This window comes from Melanerpes formicivorus, unplaced genomic scaffold (assembly GCF_026170545.1).
Source record: "Melanerpes formicivorus ecotype bairdi unplaced genomic scaffold, bMelFor1.0.p_v2 SCAF_28, whole genome shotgun sequence".
Taxonomy (NCBI): domain Eukaryota; kingdom Metazoa; phylum Chordata; class Aves; order Piciformes; family Picidae; genus Melanerpes; species Melanerpes formicivorus.
In genome coordinates, this window is record NW_027142380.1 from 591,182 (window position 1) to 616,895 (window position 25,714).

The following is a 25,714-nucleotide window of genomic DNA, read 5'->3' on the forward strand; positions in this document are numbered from 1 at the left end:
CAGCCTAAACCTCCCCTGGTGCAGCTTGCTAAGACCTACAGCAAAAGTGCTTCTATGTTCAGAAGGAGGGAAATGGCTGATCCCAATTCCCACTGCCAGACAGTGGCAACCACACACCTCAGCCCCACACTACAAGCAGTGCCTCCCCCCCGCAGTACCCTATGTGTGCCTTCCTCCTCCCCTTTTGAGGTGTCTCTTAACTAGGGGTCCTCTGGCAAGTTTAAACAGTGCTAAAAAGGCAGAGTGTTGCCTTTCTCTGACCCTCCAGCAGAAAGAGGCACAAAGCACGACGGTTTTAATTTGCTTTTATTTAATTAAAAAACGAAAGAAAGAAAGAAAGGAAGAAAGAAAACCAAAAAGTAATTGCAATCCCATTTAAATACAGAGATTTACAAACATGTCCAAAACAGGACTAAAATAGTCTTTGAAATGCTGTACTTTTAAATATTGTGCTTTCATAGATACATAAGAAAATTAGCATATAAAAATACTTTACAAGGAATACACTCTAATATATGGATAAAAATACACATTTAATTAATGCAGTTCATCTTCATATCATTCAAAATGCATAGGAAGGGATACAAGGACCAAGTTTTTCTTCCTTTTTATATTTTTTTTCCTCCTTTTTATTTTTTTTTTTTAAAGCCTTTAATAAAAGTCTTCATTAAAAACCTATGAGAAGCCCCAGTGAGCTTCCACTGCTTGGAATATTGCATATAAAAACACTTTTCGGCTGCACTGTCAATGCTCCACAGTATCGTTATGGCACATTATCTAGTTGTGGCAGCAATGGGATGGGGTATTGCATACTCAAAGAGAAAATGGCTACAACAACAAACAGCTGGAAAAAGGGCTGGGCACATGGCTGGGAGAAACACCCTGATACACTGAGCTAGAGCTGAGAGGGGCAGTCACAAAGTGGCTGAGGGATGGATAGTGGGGGGAACAAATCCTGGCTCGGCAAAGTGACACACGTGTGCTGCACCCCCATCCCACGCCCTGTGGTGGGTGGTGATGGAGGAAACAAAAAGGTGAGTGAGGAATGGGGGTGGTGGGCGTTGGGGCTGCAGCATCTGACTGAGCAAACTCCTTGTTTCTGCCATGCCCAAGCCCTCCCAGGAAAAGCAATGCCAGGCTCACATCACCACTGGGACATGAACATCATCATAAAGTGCTAGTATCTGAAACATGTCAGGCAGACAAGGAAATGGATGCAAACATCATAGCCCCTCTTCCCTGCAGGGCTAGGGGCTCTCAGGAGGGAGGGGGGCAACCATGGGGTGTCAGGTTTGCAAAGCCACGGAGAGGCCAGCAACAGGCAAATGCAGGTGGACCTGGACAAGCAGCCGAACCCACGCGGACACATAGACTGCCCAGCCCGCACGGGACACAGGGGACAGAACCTCCACCTAACCAAGGGCTTCTCATGCCACTGCCTGATGGGACACAACAAGGTTTTATTCAAAACATCGTGGACAGCTCTGGAAACATCACTATTCTGCTATTTACTTGTGGGCACAGGCCAGGTTTGCAAGCAAGAGATCTCCATAAAGCACAGTCAAACAAAGTGGCTGGGGATTTGGGCAGATATTGAAGGCCCTTAGCTTTGGGCATGGCCTTCTGCTGTGTAATAACCACTCCAGCACAGGTAACCATGCTGCTCACTGGAATCAATTGCAAAATGTGGTACCTCCTCCCACCACAGGGCAAGCCACCCCTCGGTGGCAAGCGCAGACAGGGTTGGCAGAAAACAGCTGCAAATACCAAATTTTGAACAAAAATTGCATCTTGCCACTCTCAAGCACAGTTTTAGACGTGTTTCAAACAGGACTCTCCACAGCCCTGTGCCAGGAGTGCAAAGGGCTGTGAAAACAGGTTTGACAGGGGTGTTCAGAGGATGGAGTTGGGCAAAATGGAAAAGCAAAGGCGCTTGAGTCTTGCTGGATGCTGTTAACTGAGCAAATAAGAAACATAATAGCACCATGTGTGTATAGAGCATGGCCAAGGCCTTCAGGGTGAGGAGGATGTTGATGGCAGGACTCTGCGCACCCCAGCAGACAGGGCAAAGGAGGATGCCCTGCCATGAGGGACGGCTGTGGATGCTCCTTCCTCCTGTCAGCAGCTCACCCCATCACCAACACTGCCCACGACCCGAGATGCACATTCAGCTCTGACCTTCCCAGCAATATTTGGTGGTCTACAGGCTTTCTGAAGACCACCTCCCCACTTGCAGGTCACGGTACACACAGCATTTACAAATACCAGTGCAAAAACCAGCAAAACCACCCCAAATACCACAGTGGCTCAGCAGAGGCCCCAGCATCATCTGCTCTGCTTCCACTGCTCAGAGCGTCTGGACACTCGCCTTGACCTCAGCGCCGTGGGCCACCCGCGCTGGCAGCTCTTTGTTCCCCTCCTGGGGAGCGTTGGCAGCCACTGCTAAGGGGTTTCGGCTAATCACCAGGTCCAGCTTATCTCCAGCCTCCGAAATCAGGGGAACAGCCAGACAGCAGTCAAAGTCTCTCGTTCGGACGCGGTTTACCTGCCGGGATGGATTTAGGACAGGCCATAGGGAGGAACACAGAAAGACCATGTTTGTTAGTCAGGAAATGCAAGGCTGGTGCTAAGCCTACACCTGTGAAAACAGACAGCTCTCAGGGCACCCTAATTCTGGGTTCAGAGCAGAGCGGGGACACCCCTTCAGACTGTGCACATCCTTGCTTAGCTGAGAAATGATGCAGTAACCAGTAAAGGAAGGGCAAATAAAAGTCTGGATCGGGCATAAGCCCTGACCCCCAGTGTCTAAGGTAGTATTACAGATATTAAACTCTGCAGGGCTCAAAACCAGATCTGCAGTTCAAGCCTGTAGGAGAAATGTTGCTATTTTCCATTGGGTTTTTTGCCATGGTGACTTTTACTGGCCTTAAATGTGTGATGCGGGGTATTCAGTCCCTAGAAAGCAAATAAAGCGCAGGCCCTGAGGTTTTTGCCAATTAATTTCCAACTCAGCCAGCAGTAAATTGAGACTATACTGAACAGTTTCAGCTTCTCCTCTCCCCATTTACATCCTTCATTTCAGAGAATTCTGGATGCATTTCACATGGGCTCAGAAGGCAGCTGCAAACTCTCTCAGCAGAATTCATCAGTGAACACACTTTTACTGCTGTCTTTTGCAGACCTTCAAGCACATTTATAGGCTGGGTCATCTGCAAGAACCACTCCAGCTCTGTTGCCTACAGCTACCAGAGCACCTGGGCTTGGTGCCACAACAGCTCTGGGATGGTGTGGGCTGGCAAACAGCATGGGGAGGGGAAGCAGGGAAGGGAGAAAGGAATTTCCCACCCACCTTTTGGAGTGAACATAACCCCTGGGGCCAGGCGTTGCTTCCTTCTCTGGGTAAGGGTTGGATGAGTCCATGCAACACTTTCATCTAAAACCTTTTCCCAGTATTAACATGTGCCCATGGAGCTGGGCTCTGTGATGGTAGCAGTGCCCCCCTGTCCTAGCTGTTGTCCACAGAGTTGACCCCAATATTGCTCCTTATAGTGTAGTAACTAAGTACAATTCCTAGACCACATGTGGACAAGGAGAGAGAAGCCGTCAGCTTGCCCTGCCTTGGCTCTCCGCCAGCCAGGCAGTTCCAGTGCAGAAGGGCCATCAGTGCAATGCCATGCTTCATGCTCATCCATCCTGCCAAGAGGCAGAGGGTCTGTTCCAGCCGGGATGAGGTGTTTCGCTGGCCCTCAGGCACACCACCATGTCCACAATCAGCAGCCCTGTGAAGCATCTTCAGCAATGCATTTCTGTGCTTCTTGAGGCAAGTCGGCTGTCCCAGGTCTGCAGTCCTTCATTCACAACTCCACATGTCAAGGTGATGGCAATCTCCTTGTCTTTTTGTAGGTGTAAGCCACGCAGCACAGCATGTGGAAGGGGGGTGTTGAAAGTCTCCACGCTGCTCTGTTTAGGATTTTGGGCACACCTCCCAGAGCACTTGGCGCTTGCAAAAAGTGACACATCCAACATTCAACAGAAAGGCAGCCCAGAGCCTAATTAGCTTCTTGTTCATTCTTGCACCATCTTTTATTTGAAATGGAGAAGGAATAATTGTATAGCAGCCAACTGGCTAGAGACCATAACAAGCTTAAACAAGGTTCCCCACAGTGCTGCCAGTTCTCCAGTTACCTGATGTGCATAATACATTGGCTCCTGCCCTACTGCTAGCAGCCCCCACCTCAAAATCAGTAAAACTAAACATCTTTCTGAGTGTTTCCAAATATGGTGACAACATCTGCGTTTCCAAATGGTGGCAATTTTTCCATTGGGGTTGCACTTCCTCACAGTTGCTGTGTTGAGTTGCCTCAAAGCTAAAATAGTTGGTTTTCATCCATATAAAGCTCGTCTCCCATCTCCAAAACTCACCACGCTCTTGCTGTCCCTCTGGCAGTTCGATGTGCCCAGGTCACATTTACACAGACTGTGCTTTTGACCAGAGTTCTCTGTTTGTTTCTGCATCAGCTATTCCAGATCAAGTTTCTTTCGAAGAAAAATATTGATAGAAAACACTTTGCTTGAAGGATGTATTTCCTAGAAAACTTTTAGTTGTCAAAGGCATGCACAGAACTTCATGAACACCACTTAACTCCCCATGGGGCTTTGCAGGAACATGTGTTGGTCAACAGAGTCTAGTTCATCCAAAAAAATCACCCTCTTACATGACAGGAAAAGAACTGAGGGTAAGGAGTGGAAGCACACAGCTTTTTTGGTTGTTTTGAGCTGAGCAAGCTCAAAAAGGCCCATGCTGGGACATGCTGTGTCCTTGAATAAGTGTAACCTAGGGGTACCACCTGGGGGTACTGCCTAGTGATTTCTCATTATAAATCACAAGTCTCATTGAGTGCTTGGTGGCTAAGAGCTCACCTAGTCGGCTAACTATTACCTTTCATTACAGTTAGTGCTGCCATGGGTGGGTCTCACTTCTCTCTTCCTCTCAGCCACTCATTCACTCCGTCCCAGCCTCCAGAACTGCATTTTGCATTTATTACCTGAAGCACTCTGTCATATGGCTTGAGACCACACTGATCTGCTGGCCCATCCGGACGGACCATATTTACATAGACACCTTTCTCTAACAGGCCATCCGACACACTGAATCCGAAGTCTTCACTCTCTGGGTCTTTGTGAAGCGTCATCTGGAGAGGCAGAAACAGAAAGCACACGTTTTAATGCAGCAAAGGAAGAAGGAGTTGTACAGGGTTGACAGAGTAGGAATAACATAGGTGATGTGTGTGGACCCACAGCAGTTCTCCTCTGGGTGTCCCAGGGTAGATTTTTCTTAGCCTGGACAGCTCATACAGATTGAGCTTTTATCTGTCAGACACCATCATCTTAGGTAGATCATGAGCAGTGCTTTGGTGACTGGCTTGTCACCTCTCCCTTGGTTGGGGAAAGAAATGTAGTATAATAACATAGAGGTGCTGTGTTTCACCCAAAGAGTAACCAAGGAGCGTTGCCAGTGGAACATCACCTTCCCTGTGCATCCTCCCTGTATGCCAGACCAGCACATGAGAAATCAACATGTGCACAGGGAGTTTTCAATATAGTGTGTCAGTTGTATAAACAGCTCATTTTTTAATGCATCACTCAACAGGAAGATCTAAACTTCCCCATATTATTCACAAGCTCTCTTCAAAAATTCATACTAAGAAGTGCTGACATACTGAGGACAAGTAAAGGATAATGCCATAGCCCTTCTCTTGAGCAGGTCTCACTGTGGACTAACCTAAGGGAGTGCACTGTTGGAAATGTGTCTTGCCACAAGGTAACACTGAGAGTCAGGGACAAATGACTCCAGGACACCAGCAAAACCTCCCTTTGCCCTCATGAACTGGAAGTGTATCTCTACCATGAGGCTCTTAACTGCACCAGTGTTCTTGGCTGAGCGAGCATCATGGATGTGCGGTCCTTGGAAAGGACAGTGCCCAGGATGATGCAAAAGGGAAGCCCACCTGGGCTCAACTTCATCTCCCAATACAGGCAACATCAGATGCTCCAGTGGAATGGAAAGTCACCCTGTAACATGCCTAATTACACAGTCTTCCTCCTTCGGGTACAAAGGAGTTTTATTTAAGCACACATTTGCCATGCCCTGAAGAACAAGAGCAGCTCAAACATGAAAAAGTTGTTTTTTCCAGCTACCATACCTGCACATTTCATCCTAAAGTCCCACCAGGAAAGAAAAAGGCAATCAATTTTTCTTGAAACCTCTCCAGCTTCCCTTCCCCATTTGAGTTCTGGATCAACACCTTCTACAGTTAATTACCTTTTCTAATTATCACTGCTTTGCTCCATGTTTAAACTGGCTGTGTTCAGCTGGGTACTAAATTCAAACAGGTATCTCACTGCTGACTTCCTGCTATTTGCATCACTTCACAAAGGCTGGGGATGGAGTGGAAGGGGAGGGAAGCGAAGTTATTCTTATTTGAATTTATTTTGTTATATGAAAAGTGGCCTACTGAATAACTGTGCTACTGAAAAAAAGGTTGATGGGTACCCACAGTGGCATAATTTGAGCTCTATTGCTTTATAGCACCAATTAATGAACTCCAGAACACAAGGACTGGGAAATCTCATGTAGTAAAGGGGAACAGCAAAGGACAGCTCTTCTGAAGGTGCTCCTTCATCTCAATCTGCAGACCTTGGTGGGGGCCAGCTTTAAGAGGGAACATTTTCCAGGGGTCCCTCTGAACAAATGAGATTTTCTGCAAGGTTGCAAATCTGCTACAACTTTAACCATCAAGATACCACAGTGCCACAGCAGACCAAACCTTGGCAACACAGACCTTGTGAAACTCGAGGGGGGTAGGGGACATGATTTCCTGCATCTCCTTCTCAATCTTTTTCATGTCCAGGTTCCTCTCATTCTTCTTGGCAGGGGAGCTGCTGCTCTCAGTTTGTCCATCATCACAGCTGGAATTTGCTTTTCTCAATGGGCTGAGTCCCGATGGGTTGACTGAGTCCAGAAGCAGCTTGCTGCCCTCAAGGCCCAGGTTGTGCACACTCCCTGTCATGATGGATGCCTGTAAGGCAAGGGCACAAAGTCACTCTGATGAGCTGGCAGCAGAAGTAGAATGAACAACAACAAGAAGGCACCACTGTTCTCATTAATCAGAAAATAAGTATCAAGAAGCTCTTACAGATAGTATAAAAGCCACTTCCAGACCTCAAGAGCCTGCTGCCAGGTCTGTCTCTGACCTGTTGTGAGCTCTCAACTGCCACCCCAACACAGAGCTTTATCTCAGAAGGAAATATTTCTGAAGCACCCCCTCACTTTTTTGATGACCCCTTCTACACAAACAGTGCCAAGCAGGCCTCGTCTTATGCAGGAATCTCCTTGGCAGTCAAGAAGGATAAATATCCTAACTTCAGGGGGCTCCCAGAGGAACCAGTGTCTGCCTGGGTCTTCTGCCTACTCCTGCAGGATGCAGCTCACTGTCACCACTGCACAGTGCTGGCAGTGGCCCAGGGAAGTCCATTCCTTGGACTCCAGTGAAGGGCAGTTCAGCAGAGAAATTAGAACCTTTATCTGTCAGGAAATGGGAGCTGTCACAAGCAAAACTGAGTTTAAAATATGAAAATGAGTAATATTTAAGCCTGGTCATCCTTGATAGCATCCATTAAAAGATGCCCCTAAGTAGATTCTACTCCATTTGGCAATGCTTTTCACTAATGAGATTACATTGATCAAAGCTAACGAAGGAGTCAAGAATCCAGTTGGTGGAACCTCAAGTGGCTCCAGGTCACACAGACCATTTAAACAGCATAACAAAAACTGCCATTTCCAAGCTTGGGCTCCAAGGGTCTGCATTAATTGTTGAAAGGTTAAATGTCAAAAGGTAGAAGAAAGAAAAGGAAAGGTAAGGAGCAGAGAGCAAAATTCTGCAATGCTAACTGTGGCAAGTCAAAGAGCAATTGCTCCTGTGCACAGGGGAAACATCATGTAACTAAATCTCTAACAGGGACCATCCAGTTCTTTGCCCCAGGCTGGAACAATGACAAATAATGCAAATTCTGGTGGCAGTATGAAAATGTCAGCACTGTTCGTGTTATTCATCAAAATTGGGATGGATAAAACACAGAAAACCTTGTACCTTTGCACTGTTCAGGTCTTCACACACACAAAAAAAATCTTAATCAGCAGAGTTTTGGACAAAACTAAAATACCTTCTACGTGCTGGAAGAATGCTGACTGACCACACTTGAAATGCAAGTAAACAGAGAGTGGTACAGCCAACCAGAGTACATGTGTTCACTGACCTCAGGCAGCCTCAACACTCCCCCAGGACCTTGTGCCATGCTATATCAACACAGGCATTGCAGAGCCAGGGAGAAGAACAGAAAGGTCTGTGCACATTGTGCTGCTGTTCTGCAAATACCATAACTGGCCAATATCCAATGGCATTCAACTCCTTGCTGCCTTTGCGGTATTTAAGTACTCCCTGCAGCATCATTAGAATTTGCTAGGTGCTTTGGGTTAAGTGCAAGCAGCAGAAAGAGCAATTCTGGACTTCTCCAGGCCTGTGGTCGCCCCACATTATTTTCCCCATGTCTTGCCTGCCCTCAGAACAAAGCAGGGGGACAGACTCCACCACACATACTGGAAAAAGCTGTTTCTACCCATATCCCATAGTCTGGGAGTGCATTGCTACTGTACACGAACCTGTTCCCAGGCTACCTTGGGGTTTTCTTGCATACATTATTTCCCAAATGTGGAGCATGAACAGTCAAATTTAAACAATAATAATAAAATAATCTGTGACTGTCATAAAATCACAGGAGGCCTGGAGCTGGGGCTTAGAAACCTGCAGTACAGCCAAAGCCCCAGTTAGTGTTGCACATCCCACAGCTAAGGAAGGATGGGCACTCAGAGAGACCAGTGCATTCAGTTATTTGGATTCAATAAAAGGGGAGTCTAAATGCATCAGTCTCCTGCTAAAAACACCACATTTTCCTTTTGTCCCCAGAACTTCCCACAATATTCCAGAAATGTGCTAAATGCACCAAAAGCCCAGAGATGCTCAGCTTTTTTGGTATCATTTCTCTACACTTTAAAAAGCACTGCTATAACTGACAAAGCTCCAAAGCCTTGAAACAACATGGATCAAAAGCCCATACATCTCTGCACCATGGATCCCTGGGAAAGGAAAAGGACTGGGAAGAAATACTTCTTCTCTGTCCTGGAATTTCACAGTAGTCCAACAAATCCCCTTTTTAACTTTTAGATGCTGACCATTAGGCAGAAGAGAAACATCTATGCATCATTTCAGAGGGGTACTTTTTCTTAAGCAGTCAAAAATAGTTCAGAAAGGTTGATAGCAGCTGGCTAAGCTCATTTCTAAATACATTCAGGTTCAGGAAATAAGTCATCAAAGGAAGAAGTTATAGTTTTGGGGGCCTGGGGCTTTAGGGTTTTGTGTGTTGAAGGGTTTTTTTAAGCAGTTAAGATAATAAATATAACGTTTTGTACCTCAGCACAATAAATTCAATTGAGATTTCCTCTCTCACTTACAGCTGCTAAGGATCAAGGAGAAAAGAACAATTAGCAAGTCCCTTGTCACCATATAGATCAAAATAGGACTTTCCTTTTCCACCCCATTATTCAGAAATTGCCTTTTATCTCTGAAACCTAAGCAATATGCAGTTCTGCATACAACCAGTCCCACTGGGGGTAATGGAGGCCATGACCCAGTGAGCTCCGCCCAGTTCCTCTGCATCCAGAAGGCAGGGGAAGAGATGATCTTATGGAGTCTAACTCCTCTCACACTTCAGGAGCTGCACCAAGGAAGGAAGAAGCACAGATCCCATCTTGCAGGGAAGGTTTGCTTCCTATCGCTCAACAGCCCCCAGAGAGGCCTTTCTTTGCATCCCATGGCTTACAAATCCAGGATCGCCATCCTATAACCGGACACAACAGTGTGACCTCCAAAGCATTTTGGATAAAGAAAAGAGAAAGTGGCTTGTGAAGAGAGGAAACACCTTTATTTCTGCAGGAAGCAATTACTGTCTCAGATTTTTCCGTGGGGAAGGCTGGCTGAAAAGCTTCCAATTACCTATTTCACTGAAACACTTCCCCACAGAGTGACAGCTGAATGCAAGATAGATGTCAGGCCTGTCTATATTTGAAGTAAGCCAAGGCTTCTGTCCCAGTAGGGTTTTTGAAGGCTCCTTTTGCTTGGCCTTTAAGTGCTTTGGACAGACAGTATCTTTCCAGGCAGAGGGTTTACTGCTCAATAGGGAAGGTTTGCCAACAATCATGCAAAGGTTGTTGGCCAGTAACAGTTTGCAAAAAGAGCATGGAAGTCCTGGTGGGTAAGTCACTGGCTCAGGGAAATAGTGCACAGAAGCAGCTGTCTAATGCAACACAGTTAACCATTAGCACAGACACTGACATGGATTAAACTCAACCCTCCTTCACGCCTCTGGCTGCCCAAGTACACTTTGGGAAGTTACCAGATCTGGGGAAACAGTTTAACATTTACAGCAAGAGCAAATCAGATCATCAGCAAATTCAGGAAGCCATTTACCTCAATCTCCCTTAAAAGTTCAGACTGGCCACATGTTTCCAAATCCTCCAAAGCTTCTCCAAAAACACGCCAAAAACTATCCTCGTGAGTGGTCTCAAGGCCATTTTGGCGGTTGGGGTATCTGTTGTAACGTAGGAACCAAACATTGTCAGCACTCTTCTGCAGCGGGATGAAAGTCGCAAGGCTACAGCAAGTGTCTCACCAGTAAAAGCAGAGACTTGAAGAGTCTTCATATACAAAAGCAAACAATATGAACTTTTCAGACAAGAGTCCGAATACGAGACCTCCATGCATTTACTAACGGGGCAAAGTGTCCTTCAAAGGAAGAATTAAGTTGGTGCAGTAATGTCAAAGTTCAAAGGGTAAATTAAAAAGTGCCTGTAGGAAGATTGTAGGTTTAGGAAGACGTTTTGGTGAAATAGAGAAGTGAAAGAAAAAAGGATGCGTTATGGGTAAACCAGGAGCCTCAGAGACTGTTAGTACAAAGGCTGATGGGATAGAGCTCAGATCTGAGACACAGAACACCTGAGAAGAGAGAGAAAAACACAAAGGGTAACAGACATGGTGAGAAAATGATAAATACATTAGGTCTCTATGAGTAAATAATGCAAAGATGTATATAAAAATGATTGCCCTGGGCTGGACAAGCAAAAGCACGCTACAGCCGGCAATACTGACAATGTACAACCCACACAAACCAAGCTCCACTGGCTTTGGGATGGCCAGGGAACACAGCTGTTACTGTCAGAAGGTCACCTTTTCTTTCTTTTTTTTCTGCTATATAACAGTCATGGCACTTACAGCCATGGCACTTACAGCCATGTAAAGATTGCCACCAGTTCTGGCTACAGCAGAGAGTAAGGACAGAGAGCACCTCTGTCAAGCTGTTACAAGCACACATTAACATGAACACCACATACGTCTTGCTGGGGCTTCTGCAGTTTCCCACCTCGGCAATTTCAGCATCTTTTGTCGCTGACCACAAGCCAGGGACCATTCTTGGATTTCTAAAGCAAATTGCCATTAAACGTGCTGAAGTCCTCTGAACAAGCCAGAGAAGCAACACTGGACACACCAGACTGTGCAAAACTCAGACCATCACCACTGAGCTTAACAGGAGCCTCTTGAGAGAAACACTGTGTTGTTAAGTCAAGGTCACAATAAACACACTAATGTGGCAAGAGGAGGGACACCAAGAGGACAGTGACGTTAGAGCAGCCCTAAGGCATTTCCTACGTATCTTATTAGGAGCTGCATGGATGAGGCTATACCTCAGCAACAACTGGCAGCATCTCACATGGCTTAATGGTAGCCAGTGCTGCAGACAGGCAGGGATGCTCTTCCACCAGAGCCACTTAGCAAAGTCAAAACATTTTACTTGAGTGCAAGTCAAAGAGAGGTTGGCCTCCATTAAATACATAATGACCCCCTGTGCTATTAATAGAGGCTTTTCCAGGTCCCTGTTAACTGCAAAGTCGAGCACGTGCTTTGCTTTTCTCCCACTGATCTAAATGGGAGTCTGCAGCAGGCATGAACTTACACACACATATGGTTTTGCTCCTTGTGGGACCGTGGCCTGTCTGGAGAGAGCAGTATCTGACATGGCTTATTTTATTTTAAATTCCCCCCCTACCTTTCATCAGCTTTTAGAGGACAGTAGCCTTTACATCAGGCAGAAAGGTCAAAACAACACCCAGCAAGACTTTACAAAAACAAACCAAAATTTCCCTCCAAAAGGAATTTTCAATTCTTTTCCCTTACTCATTTCCTTCCTCAGCTCCCAGGTTCCCAAAGAGGCCCATGTCCCTTCCAGTCACTACTTTCTTGCCTCTCAGATCAGAAGCATAATAAACACAACCAGGAGGCAGATGAATCAATGTAGGCTGTCACTCCACCAGGTCAGCAGGTTTATTCCAGGCTAAAGGCGGCTGGGATTAGAGATACTTTGTTTTTCTCCCTAATAAAAAGGGCTCAGTGGCACGAACCGTTTCACTTGCACTTTGACACCAGGGCTCAGAGCCCTCATTAGGGACAAGCAGAGCTTCGAGCACTCAGATTTGCTACTTCAGCTGTCGGCGGTCTCGCTGGGAGGGCCACGAGGGATCAATGACCTCTGCGAGCTGGCTCTTGCTGAGAGGCAAAACAAGAACAAAGTCTCCACCACTGCCAGCCTTCCTGCCAGTTTGATCATCTTTAAATAGGTGGAAATGGCCATGAGATGTTCTAAGGGTTTTGTTTGGACAAACAAAAGTTAAGGAAAAAAATAAGGAGGGGAAAAAAAAAAGAACCGACAGTAACAACACGAGACACACAACTATGGGGACGCTGGAGGACATCAACACGAGGGCAAGTTACGGAGCAAGGAGGCTTTTCCACCATGTGTGGCTAAGCAAGGGCAGCCTCTGGCCAGGGCAGATCCAGCAGGATTTCCACCCCGAGTGAGGGGCAGCTGCAACCTCCTCCAGCAGTTAGAAGGTGTTGCAGGATTTCTCCCATGCTGGCTGATCCAGGCGATTATCTCAGCCGCGCTCACTCAGCGTGGTTTTGTTTGTGGTGTTAGAAGGGTTGAAGTGTCACAGAGAGAGACATCCAGCCACACCTTTGGGAAAGTTTAACTTTGACATGCAACCTCATACTGAACCTCCAAGACCTGTGGTTGGCCTTTTCTGTTTTGTGGCATTGAGCTCCTAAGAAGCTGCATCCTCACTCACAAGGTTGTGGCCAGCACACGTGGGGATAGCCCTGCCCATATCTACTTATTACACCTAAATTATGAAATACTGCAGCCTTTATGTGGCAGGAGTATAACTTGTGCTAAGAACCTGTAGTCCATGCAGCAGAGACTGCCCTAACTCCAGATGCCAATGTCACCTGGCCATGGCAGAGGGGCACCCAGGGTAATCTGGCAACGTGGAGATGGTTTCACAAAGCAGGTTGACACCCCAGCACCTCTCCCCGTGGCTGCCTGATGCTGAGCCAGGGACATTGCTGGCCACTCCATCACATTCCTATGCCCTTTTCTCCCTGTGCAATGACACCCAACGTTTGCAGACACAAGTCCCTGACTCCTCCCACCCCTCCATACCTGCTGGGCTTGTCCCAGTCATCTTCACTGAAGCTTCCATCCATGTAGGGGTAGTTTTTCCTGGGGTCCCCTGGAGGGGTGCTGCTCTTCTGCCTGCTGTGTCTCCATTCATGTGGATGAAGGGCTATGCCTGCAGCCTGAGGTATGTAAGTACCTAGGGAAGGCAAGAAGAGGTGGAGGAAGAGAGGGTAATACTTGGTCAGAAAACTCAAATGGAGTAAGTGACACTGAACCAGGAGAGCCTCCTTCCCCAAGTCTACACTTGAGGCTGTGTGGAGTACATAATGAATCCACCTCAGTCAGCTAAAAGGAATTATTATTCCCATCTCTTTTTGCTTCAACCAAAGCAGCTTCTTAGGATCTTGTCATAAGATGTCCTTTTTCTCCTTTGCTCCCCCACTTCTAAGTAGTTCTGTGGTGTGGATCTGGGATCTAGAGACCTGGGACTATATACCCACAGATGTTGATATCCTACCCCCAGGCAGATCCAACCTTGGTTAACAGTTCCTTTTTCCATACTGAACTCAACAAAATCGTGCTGTTGAAGTATCCACCTTTAAACAGAGAGAAGGTAAAGAGAAGATGCCATCAAGCTTCCCAAAGCATGCCTAACCTCATTCATTTTGAAGTATTTGGAGCCCTGATTTCTCATAGGAATAAAAATTAATCTTCATGTAGATTCTCAGCTGTCTTTGTGACTTAGTGTACAACACAAAAGAAGTAATAGGTTATAGAACAGCAACAAACAAACTGCAGCCCAAGCAGCCAGAAGCAACAGCCTCCCTTCAATAATTGTAAAAGGTGCTTAGGGTATCTGTTGGTAGTCTTCAGCTCCAGTGGGCTCTGCAGTGGTAAATGAGGAAGAGCCAGCCCTGATCCCCAGAGGTGCCAGTCAGTTCCCACAGCGAGCAGAGCCCTCCCATGGTTTCGGGCCCAGCTGGTACAGGAAGAATAAACTTGCTTCAGGGACATGTGTGTGGAAGGCAAGGAATAGGTGGGAAAACTCTGCTGCCCTGAGAGAAGGGGAAGCTCATCTGTATTACATTTGAGGGGAGATCAGTATACAGACCACCGTGGTGAACTCAGCCCAGTTTTGCTGCATGGACTTTTCCATTTTTCAGTGTCTTCCTTCAGAGATACAAATCCATTACTACTAAGTCACAAGATCCCCAGGTCTCATGAGAAGCTGCCTGTACAGAAAACTTCCAAAACAGAGCATTCCTCAGTAGTGTTAGTGCCATCTGCAGTGGAAATAAATCTCCCAAGTTCCCTGCCCATCTCCTGCTGCCCATTCAATGTTTCAGAGAAGTCTCATAGCCTTTCTAAGAAACATTGTACGGTTCTATCACACACTGTGCCAAGCAAACAGGAAGAGGTAACAGAGAAACACATAATTAAGGGAGACTTGACCTCCCAAAACACTAAGAGCACTGGAAATAACCAAAGACAACGCCAGCACTTTCTCTGAAAATGCCAAGGTCTGTTATTTCACTTAGTGAGTGTTTCCTTTGTATGTTTTTAAAGGTTAGACTGCTCTGGAGAGAGCCCCAGGGAGGTGCTTACCAACATCTTACAGCAGTCAGGAGCGTTCTCTGCCTGCATCCCTGGATGCAGGTCCCTGCAGTGGGTGAGCAGGAGGCTTGGGCTTGGTGCAGGGGGCCAGAGACAACAGGGCTGTATGTACAGAGCTGTCACGAGTGCCACCAACTTCACCTTCTCCTTCAGGCAGACAGGCTGGATCCCTGGGATTCAGAGCCACCTGGTGGCATGTTCCCACCAGGCCCAGCACAGCTCCCTTGCCCAAACCCTTCCTTGAGCAGTTTCCTTAGGGTGTGGCTGAACCTCAAACGAAGGAGGCTGAAGAGCCCAATCTAGATAGAGTTCTTCCCTTGGAGTGTAAATGCCAATCTCCAGGCTCTGTGCTTCCCAGGTCACCTTGTATCATGCCTGGCCTGCACATCTCATGGGCAACCCTGCAGGGGCTTCTTCCTACCCTTCAGCATCCCTCTTCCCAGCCAGCAGCATCACACCACCATGCAGCCACATGCAATTACTAAGGAAGACATGAAAGCCCTGGAAGCAAAGTTGCAGTCTGTGGATGTTGGGCAACTTGGCATCAGCCCCACTCCCCAGGGCTCTGTGCTCAATTACTCCTTCTCAATTTACCGGTAAAAGCAATCGCTTCTCTAAATCCAGTGTCCAACTTGTGTTAACATTCAATTAGATGGAGAAGGATTGCAGCATTCTGAAGGCCAGGGGATTCCTCCTTAATGAAGCCTCTAGTCCCAACTCTGCTCCCAAATTAAGACTTCAACCAAGGCTGAAGGAAGATGCAGGCATGTTGGAAGAGACACCTGCACAGTGCTGAAGTCAGAGTGCAGCAAGCGCAGGCACACACCTTGCTCAGCACACGGAAGATGCTTTGCAACAGTGGTTCTGCAGCATCCTTCCTTGGTTTCACATTCTGTTCAGGACAGCATCTTTTCACCAGTTTCCTCTTGCAGAGGTGATTCAGGATATGGTTTGATTTCAGCACAGGCTAATACTAGCTTACATCACTGAATCTGAACTGGAATAACTATTTTCCAGTGCTTTTCTCCAAGCAAAAATCTATTGCCATGACTAGAGCTTTCTCCATCCTAATTCCATATGTCTGCCAGAAGCCACAGCTGAATAAACCTGGCCTCAGAGACATGTTCATCTGATCACTCACTAGAGAATTAAGGGATATTTTCTTGTAGTATTACCTTAATTATTTTGTTAAGCGAGTGCTTCTAGTCACAAGACATTCTTGTGGATTTTAAAACATCCTGAAGAGGATTAATATGTCCCACATGGGCTCTCTGGAGAATTAAAAGTGAGCTATGGACCAAATACTCTGTAAGACATATGGCCAGTGAATATTTCCCCTGATTATGTGAATTATAAAGTGCTGTAATGGTTTCAAAATGCTGTTAGCATGATGATGCCACATAAACCAGAAGAAATGTGCCAATAAAACCCTAAACCAGATACATCAACCCAGAGCATCACGAGTGCATTTTAAAATACATTTTGGGCCTGGCAGAAGCAAGAAGCCATGCAAATGTGGTCAGACCACAGGCTTCAGCTCATGTTCAGTCTCCAGACAGGTTCAGAGGCTCTGCCTATCTTTATCTTGAGCAAGAGACTGCTAAGAAAAGACAGCTCTGGCTTACCTTGGCTTCCATACCCAGCATCAATGCCAGAGCCATCCCAGGATTCCATAGCACTGTCCACGCTAGGAATTGTGGTAGAGTATATCTCAGACAGCTTGCTAGTTTTCTGGGAGTCTGTCAGTTCATCTTCTGGGTCACTCACTTCATTTATGCTCCCCGACTTCTTGGGATAAGATTCTGAAAACAGAAGACGCTTCTTTAGCAAGCAGGAAGAGCAAGCCTCAGGGAAGAGCCTGTGCTGCCATGGGAGCAAGCCCAGGTGCTTTAAGTCTTTTGAAGTACCTCTGTAGCTCTTCTGAAGCAGCTGAGAAAGGCCTGTGCAATGCAGTCAAAAGGATTTAATACAGTACTCTTACCTCGAGTTGAATCAAGAAAAAACTATGTTTCTGAGTTTTAGCACATTGAAACATAAGGAGCAACCATGGGCATTCGAGGATTCCCAAGCATGAGAGAGTTCAGACCTCATCTCAATTCACTAGCACATCATCTTGTGTCTTTGAAAGTTTCCTCCCAACAGCCCTGTCCAGAGAAGTGCTGGCCTCTGCAGTCAACAGCCCATAGCCTCTCTGTGCTCAGCCAGCCTCCTTTTTACTCCAAGCAGCTCCTAGTCAGGGTGATGGCTGCAAACTTTGTCACAAACATATGTTTTAATGAGGTTCTAACAACAGTGCAACTTGCTCCCAGACTACTGCTGAAGCTGAAGTTATAGCTCCCTTCCAAGATTGTACAACCTCATTTCAATACAAGGCTAATCACCACCTCTCCACAGTCTCCCATGCAGTCTCAAGACAATGGTGGAATACCTGGGCCTGGTATTTTCAGGCTGAATTTCCCCTGATTAATGATTGGAGAATGGAAAGCTGAATGTGGATGATGAAGCTCAGACCTTCCTTTTCATTATTTTAGTAATAATAGACCCTTATTATCATTATATCAAACCCCCTCTCAGGCAGAAGCTATGCAAGGAATGATTTCTCAGCACAGGCGATTCTTGGTACTGAATATTTTAAAGTCCTTGTTGATTAGATATGCTGTTAGCCATCCACACCCTGGATCTCTGACTTGCAAAAGCTGGAGAATAAAAGTCCTCTGAAAGTCTGCATTTGTCAGTGAGGATGGATTATTTCACCAAACAAAGTCCAGGGTCCTGAAAGTCCCCATTTTCCAAGCATTCAGAAGATTGCTCGCCGTGATTAACTCAAGATTACCTTGAAATTTCAATTACACCTGCTGCATTCTCAGAACTATTAATGAGTCTCCAGCTGGCACTTGCATATCAATTATTTCAGTGAGAGGCTGTGACAATGCTAAGTATCAGCAGGGGGTAAAAAAGGTATTTCTGACCAAGCATCAAGACACTTGGCTATGGTCTGAGGAAGGGAGTCTGAGGCTTCTTGAAGAGGAATCAATTCCCCCATTCCACCTCTACCTGCTAAACCCCCACACCTTGCCTGGGCATCCTCCATTTGTAAGACAGAGGCACTGCCACACATCTGCAAACTGCTTTGAGGTTTATAGAAGTGCTGTGTTTAAGGGTGATGTTGTTTTTTTAGATTGCAGGACAGAGATGCCATAAGCACTCTTCTTGCTTGGAAGAGTATTGCTTTCCTCTAATTCCTGCAGTATTGTGGGATGCTAGCTGGGTATGTCCAGTTAAATCTAGAGGGTGCAGAAAAATACTGGGTGTGGGGAGGGACAGAAATGTAGCCAGAATGCACCTACTACTTTCCAAACTTGGCAAAAAAGCCTCTATTTGCTTGTGATTATGCAGTTGAAAAATCTGCATGTTCCCAGGTTTTGCCAACTCCTCCACTGCCCCCTGCCTCCAAAGGGGCCTGCCTGTACTAAGTATGCTCCTCTCTTCATACTGGGTCAAGAACAGCTTCAAAGCCACAGGGAGCATGGCAGAGAAATGAGAAGGGGATTTCTAGAATGAAGGTAGATGCTTTAAAAGATGACTTTAGGTCCCCGAGCCAGGAAAAGGGCTATAATAGATTGATTGACAATCACTTCCAAAAAGTTGAATTAAAGGTGCTGTGTTTTGTTTTTTTCTTTCATGGATTCTACCAGCTCAAAGCCCCCTTGCCAGTGTTAGGGGGCTGCATCTGAAAAACACAACACCCTGCACTCTTCTACTTTTGAAAGCAACTTCTGCTTCATATCTGGGTGAAAACACTCAGACAGGGAATGGCACCAAGCTGTCAATCTGAAAATAAATAAATAATCTGTCTAGTCTCCTCCCAGTAGCACACACAGCCCCTGGGCTGCCTTGCTTTTTCATCTGTGAGTCAGCAGTCCAACAATCGCCCACCCTTTCCATCTGTTCCCAGCCATGCCCCTGACCACACCGCCTCCTCTCGCCTTCCACAACACATGACAGAAGTCACCCGGGTTCCCTGCTGGGGTTCACCTAAACCCTCCCACCTCACACCAGGCTCCCCAACTCACTCTCTGTTTGCTTCTTGATCTTCAGTGTGACCGTCTCTCCTGCCATCTGCAGCAGGTGAATGGCTTCGCTCAGAGGTTTGCCCTTGAGGCTCACGTTGTTAATCGCTAATATTCGATCGCCGATATGGATGGCTCCGGTTCTGGAGAGAAGAGACACGGTTAGAAATTTCAGAGAAGCACTTCACCCCTGTGAGACAGGCCATCATGCTGGCACTTAAAGCAACAGCACTTCCAAATATGTATATTCTTTCATTATAGAAATAGAATTAACCAGGTTGGAAGAGACTTTTGAGATCATCCAGTCCAACCCATCATCCAACACCATCTAATCAACTAAACCATGGCAACAAGTGCCCCATCAAGTCTTTTCCTAAACGCCTTCAGTGATGGTGACTCCACCACCTCCCTGGGCAGCCCATTCCAATGGACAATAACTCTTTCTATGAAGAAGATCTTCCTAACATCCAGCCTAAACCTCCTCTGGCACAGCTTGAGACTGTGTCCTCTTGTTCTGGTGCTGGTTGCCTGGGAGAAGAGACCAACCCCCACCTGGCTACAGCCTCCCTTCAGGTAGTTGTGGACAGCAATAAGGTCTCTTGGTTTCCCCTTGGTATGCTGTATACCCATGATGTCAACACCACTACCCCATTCCCCCACTGCCCACCTGTGCATATCCATGCAAATACACACAGGAATATACTTTGTCCTCAGACCCCAGGCCCCTCAGGAACTGGGACTACAGACCCCCCCTTACAGTCAAAGCTCCTCAGAGCAGGGGGGTCCATGTCCTAAAAAAACACAAGCCTTTTCAGTGTGTGATGTCCACTGGCTGTGACACAAGGAACTGAAGGATGTGTTCACACTGATGGAAAGAAATAAGACAAAACTAGAAACTCCTTGAAAAAACAGAAAGTTGAAATGGCCCCACACAGAGATTGCATGTGTGAACATGAGCTGAACTAGCTGCAGATCAGTTCATGATGTGTTTAAAGCTCACCCCTATACAGCTACATCACTTTGACTTTCTCCATCAGGACCAGCACTCTGGAGGAGGCTACTGATTCTTATTGCACAACTACATGCCAGCAGTGGCTCCTGCTCGCAGCTAAATAAATCCTCAGGCTTCAGCAGCCAGGAACAAACTAACAAGTCAATGGCAGTTCTTCCCTTTTCACATCCCTCCTTCCCTCTGTGTCTGCCCACAGACAGAGTCTCACTTTCCCTCTCATGTTTGCTGCACCTCTGGAAAAAGCAGGCAGGATGGGATATGTCCGTTGCCAGGCTGACTGCCAAGGCAGGAGCTCGTGCTCGCTGCTGGCTGGACCAAGCTGACCACACTCATGCTCCAGAAAGCAGAAGCAGCAATCCTAACCTCTTCCAGCAGTGACATGAGGCTTAGCTATCAGGAACCTGAGGGATGGGCTGTGATATCTTTTGGTCCATGGCAATGTGCCTCTAGGTTTTATCTCCAAAGTGGACTAGTTCTCCTGCAGAACTGGGATTTAATATACTGCTGCAGGCAAAACAGCTGTTTGTCTTACCCCAAAACATGAAAGCTTTGTAGTCATACTGCTGCGGAAGGTCTACTATGGGCACATCAAATTGGAAAAGCAGGCAGGAGTGTTCAGTCTGCTGCTACTGAGATGGCTAGTGCCGCATCAGTCCCAGCCAGCCACTAGATGTCCGTCTTGTCCTATCAAATCAGCCTGTAAAAGCCCTCAGGGAAAACTTGTTCATTCAAATAAATTACAGCTCAAACTGGAACCAGAGTATTTGTCTTTAAAGTTTCATATACATAGTCAAAAAAACATCCAGCCTAACTGCTGGCAGTTTAAAGGTGATCTTTTGCACACTGCAGTGGTTCCACGTTTGAGGGTCTCCTGCTGTAGCCCTGAGTACAGCATGGAGATGCATCTCCAACCCAGGACACCAGCCCAAGCACTGCCTCTGGACAACACCACTGCCCTGCAGAAACTGTGAAAGTCCCTCAGAAGGTAAAAATATAAAACAATTAAAGAGAAAGGTCATGTTTAGCCAGGTGTTTTTCTTCAAGAGGAGAAAATTAAATCAAAGTCCAGTCCTCCCCTCTGTCCATCTCTAGACACCCCTGTGAGGCAAGCAGACAGAAGTAGAAGCAACAGGGAAAGCTGTTTCTAGTTTGTGCCTTTACCTTCATGCCTTTCCATCATTACCACCAGTCCTTATAATTCAGCTTGTGGTAGGGATTTCCTTGGCACAGGGGCAGGACCACCATCCCTTCTCCCTCTTGCGATATGGGCTGATGCTGAGCAGTCATGGATAAAGCTACCCCCATCTACTTGACCAGTTGACACTGGAAGAGGCTGGTCATGCATTTTAAAATGCAATTGACAGCCAAAAAATGGCTCTGGGAGAACCACTGCACCTTGATTAGAGCTGAACAGTACTGTTAAGACACACTTCATTCCTCAAGAAGGAGAACAAGTTCTGTGGACCATGCTAAAGCCACCTTCAAGCACCGACAGAGGGGAAATGGAAATTAAAATGGAAGACAGCCACTGCTTGACACCAACCCAACAGCCTGAGTAGCCACTAGGTTTCTATAAGATCAGACAAATACAAGGAGAAGAACATTCAAGGTCAAGACAAAACCCAAGTCGTGTGAGTCTGGAGCCTTTTCAGCTTAGACAGCCTGTCACCAGCTGTGACAGACATGTGACAGATCCTAGAGGACACCCTTGCTTTCCCCATCACCAAGCAAGCAGCACAAGCCGCAGTGCAGACCTTCACTCGTGCCTCAACGAGAGCAGCCAGCACGTTCCTATTATCAGACTCTGGGATCTGTCCACCCATGCCAGCACTGCTGAAACATGTCCTGCACTCCAGCAAAAGCCAGGCACAGAGTCAGCTTTAAATCCCTGTCCTTCAGAGACCTGTCCCACTCTTCAAAGCCTGGCTAAGGACACTTGTGGCATAGAAAAAGGATAGTGACAGGATGACAGGGACAATTTAGGGTAACACTAGGACTAACCCCCTTGACAAGGTCGAGCCACTCCTTTCTGTTACTCCCAGGAAGAAGAAATGCACCTTTCCTGCAGGCAGCCTCCATCCCAGCACTCCTTCCTCACCCTCCCCTCATGGAGCCAAGGTTATGCAGAGAAATCCCTGCGGGGCTCCGTGCCCATGGCGCTCCTCTGCACACCACCACTGTTTGTCAGTCAGCTGTGCTGAACACGCTGAACGCCTCCATCCCTCTTCTCAAAAGGCTTTTCATTCCTTGCTGCCCGCCAGCTCTTGATCAAAATTCAGCAGTACTGCAGCACTTGCCTGCACTGTGCTTCTCCGTGGAGCAGTAGTTACTGATGTGTGTCCGAGTTCAAAGACATTGCAAAAGGAACTGGGAGCAACAAGGGTATGAGACTGTCTTCTGACACCTGACAGTGTTTGGGCTTTCTGCTCTTCACCTCTCTCACGCTGGGCTGCAGATATGGTGAAGAACTGCTATGCAGAAAAGCCTCAGATAAGCTATTATTTTCTAGGGAAAAAGACTGAATCCTACAGTGGCAGGCAGTGATACAAAATCCCCAGAGAGACAAACCACTAATGACTAAGTTCATCCCTCCACCTTGCTTCTCGACAGGCACTGATGTTTTGCTTTCTGTACCAAAGGGAAGCAATAGAAATGTGCAGCAGCACAGACACTGAGAGCTCGAGGAACCCAATGCAGAAAGAGGCACAGAGCTGTTTTACAAGCCCAGCTAAGAGAGTGTGGCCTTGAAACAAAATGAACCAAAAGGCCAGATTTGCAGTCAAACCTCTCCAAGGCACTTTGCACCTATTTGTTCAGGGCTTTTTTTGCTGCTGTTCTGTCAGGCAGAACAGAGTAAAGCAGCCCTATGAGAAGTGTGAGTCAGGGCTGCCAAAATGATCTATTGACAAGTCACAGCTACCAGAACAGACAGATTCATTAAGATACAGTGTATGACTCAGTTCCACCTTAAATTCTCAGCAATTCCCAATCCTTCCAATCCCACATATGCACATATATTCCAATACAAGCACACACGCAGTCAACCTCCCTGGTTGCTGAAGGTAAATATACAACAACATTTATGCTGTATAAAAGTCTGCTGCTTCAGGCATGCCAGCTCTGCACTAAGATATAGCCACACATAAAAGACTTGGCAACCAGCACCAACGGGTCAGAAGACTCCTGAGATCTATGGTTTCATCAGGACACACCACAGTCATGGCTGAAAGCCATAGTTCATCCATAGGAGAGTCCAGGATAGCAGACTATGATGGTTTTCTGGGTAGGGTGAGTACTCTCCCACACAAGATATGTATGGGAAGTCACAGACCAGAGAGCACCTCTGTGGAAGAGGGGCAGATAAACACATGTTCCTAGCTGCTGCATTCAACTGACATGCTGGATCTGACTTTCCCAGAAATGCTTTGAACCTCTCTCATTGCCCTAACTGCACAGACCCAAAGACTGTGCTTCACAGTGCTTCATATGTTCATTGCATCTTTCCATTTCATAGAATCATAGAATCAACAAGGTTGGAAAAGACCTCAAAGATCATCAAGTTGAACCCATCACCCAAGACCTCATGACTACCAGACCATGGCACCAAGTGCCATGTCCAATCCCCTCTTGAACACCTCCAGGGATGGTGACTCCACCACCTCCCTGGGCAGCACATTCCAATGGCTAACAACTCTCTCTGAGAAGAACTTTCTCCTCACCTCGAGCCTAAACTTTCCCTGGTGCAGCTTGAGACTGTGTCAGCAGGCTAAAACCTCTAACACAAGCTTGTGACAGCAGAGGAAACTTGGAAAAGTTTGATATCCCGTTCCACATCAGCTGAATCCCTCTGCCCTCAAATCTCACCTTTCTGCCAGCCCTCGCTTAGTCAAGCCTGAAATGACGATAGGATCAAAAGGCTCCTCTGTTCCAGAGATGGTTATTCCCAAGGGGCCACCGTATCGTTTCAGTTCCACTGTGTAGATAATAGCACCAGTTGTCTCCTGCTCATCTGAAAGAGAAAACAGGAAAGACAAGGTTTTTAATTAGCCACATGAAAAAGGTCAGAGGAAAGACTTCCAACATTTAGAAGCAAAAAATCTGAGGTCTTCAGCCACGCTCATACCAAGTAAGATTTTAACCTTCCAGACTCCATTTAAGGTCAGAATAACAAAAATAGACTATAATCAATTGGAAAGTGGTGACCGGGCAGGCAGCAGCCCTTATCTTTTCCAGTTTGCACTACCTACTGGGAAATGTCATTACAGTGGACAGGCACCAGTTTGCATCATTTCTGTACCAGAGTTATCTTCATCCTTCCTAATCTTCAATTTGACCAGGTCTTCACACTGCCTTAAAATCTGCACAGCATCCTCCATTGAGCAATTGTCGAGTCGGATGTTATCAATGGCTAACAGCTTGTCTCCCGGCTCCAAGGTGCCAGTTCTACGTGGAAAGGAAAAGAAAACTGAAAGTACATTTGTATTTGCCTTTCAGATCCCATGACACATTCAGTCCTGCAGTGGCAATGACAATATTAACTTTTTGCTGTCCTTGATCTTTTCTGGGAAACAACAATGAATGGAGTCTGGGACAACTGCAACTTAAAGAGAGGAAGGATGAGTAGAGTGTGCATCAACACAGAACAAGGCAGGAAGATTAGGTGTACAGCCTGGGTAACCTACAGCACTGAGAAATGCCTGATGTTTAACTGACAGATGTTCTACCTTTCATGGGAACTCCTGCATGAGCACTCTTAGGAACGAGCACTCCAGCAGCATTAAATTCCTCTGAAAGCTTTCCAGTGAGGTGTTGGGATCAGAGGTTAAGTCAATAAATGCTGAGTTATCTGCACAGTTCTCCACCAGTGCCCACAATTCACTCCACTCTGTTCACCTGAGCAGGAGCTGAGATATGGTAAACTACCTGCTGAGCCATAGCACCTCAGAGGACATATGAAGCCTTTTACCACATGCTCCTAAATGCTAAATATCTATCTCCTATATAGTCAGCAGACATCTGAATCAGTGTTCTGAACCACACTCTCCATTAGCTCAACTCCTCTTGCTTCAATACAGACAGTTTTGCTTACAAATCCTATTGTGGTCTACGACATACCTCTAGGGCTGAGACAAAACCCAGACCCAAGTTCTAGTGCTTGGGTGTCATTCTAGCTCTCATTTACTGGGCTGGACATTTGCAATGGGTTTGGCAGATGGAAAATTCTGTGCTCACCTATGTGCTACGCTCCCCTTCTTGATGTCAGAGATGATCAAAGGCTCCCCAGGCTTCCTGCTTGCCGCTGCAAGAGACACACATGGATACAAAGAATGGTATTGAGTCTGCTATCTAGGATGGAGATAGTTAATGGGGAGGAGGAGTCATAAGGAAATGG

General features: G+C 46.6%; 1 protein-coding gene across 6 annotated transcripts in view; it reads right to left on the reverse strand.

Moving 5' to 3' along the window:
• Nucleotides 1–427: 427 nt before the first annotated feature.
• Nucleotides 428–25,714, reverse strand: part of GRIP2 (glutamate receptor interacting protein 2) — a 314,019-nt gene continuing 288,732 nt past the window's right edge. For all 6 annotated transcript variants that reach the window (XM_068154133.1, XM_068154131.1, XM_068154129.1 and 3 more), the window contains exons 15-24: nt 25,555–25,621; nt 24,620–24,765; nt 24,187–24,331; nt 19,314–19,453; nt 16,866–17,042; nt 13,669–13,822; nt 10,584–10,704; nt 6,843–7,079; nt 5,046–5,192; nt 428–2,545 (exon numbers count right to left, since the gene is read on the reverse strand). In XM_068154133.1, coding sequence (XP_068010234.1) covers nt 2,348–2,545; nt 5,046–5,192; nt 6,843–7,079; nt 10,584–10,704; nt 13,669–13,822; nt 16,866–17,042; nt 19,314–19,453; nt 24,187–24,331; nt 24,620–24,765; nt 25,555–25,621 — 1,532 coding nt within the window. In that variant the 3' untranslated portion in view covers nt 428–2,347. The remainder of the gene's footprint in view (nt 2,546–5,045; nt 5,193–6,842; nt 7,080–10,583; nt 10,705–13,668; nt 13,823–16,865; nt 17,043–19,313; nt 19,454–24,186; nt 24,332–24,619; nt 24,766–25,554; nt 25,622–25,714) is intronic.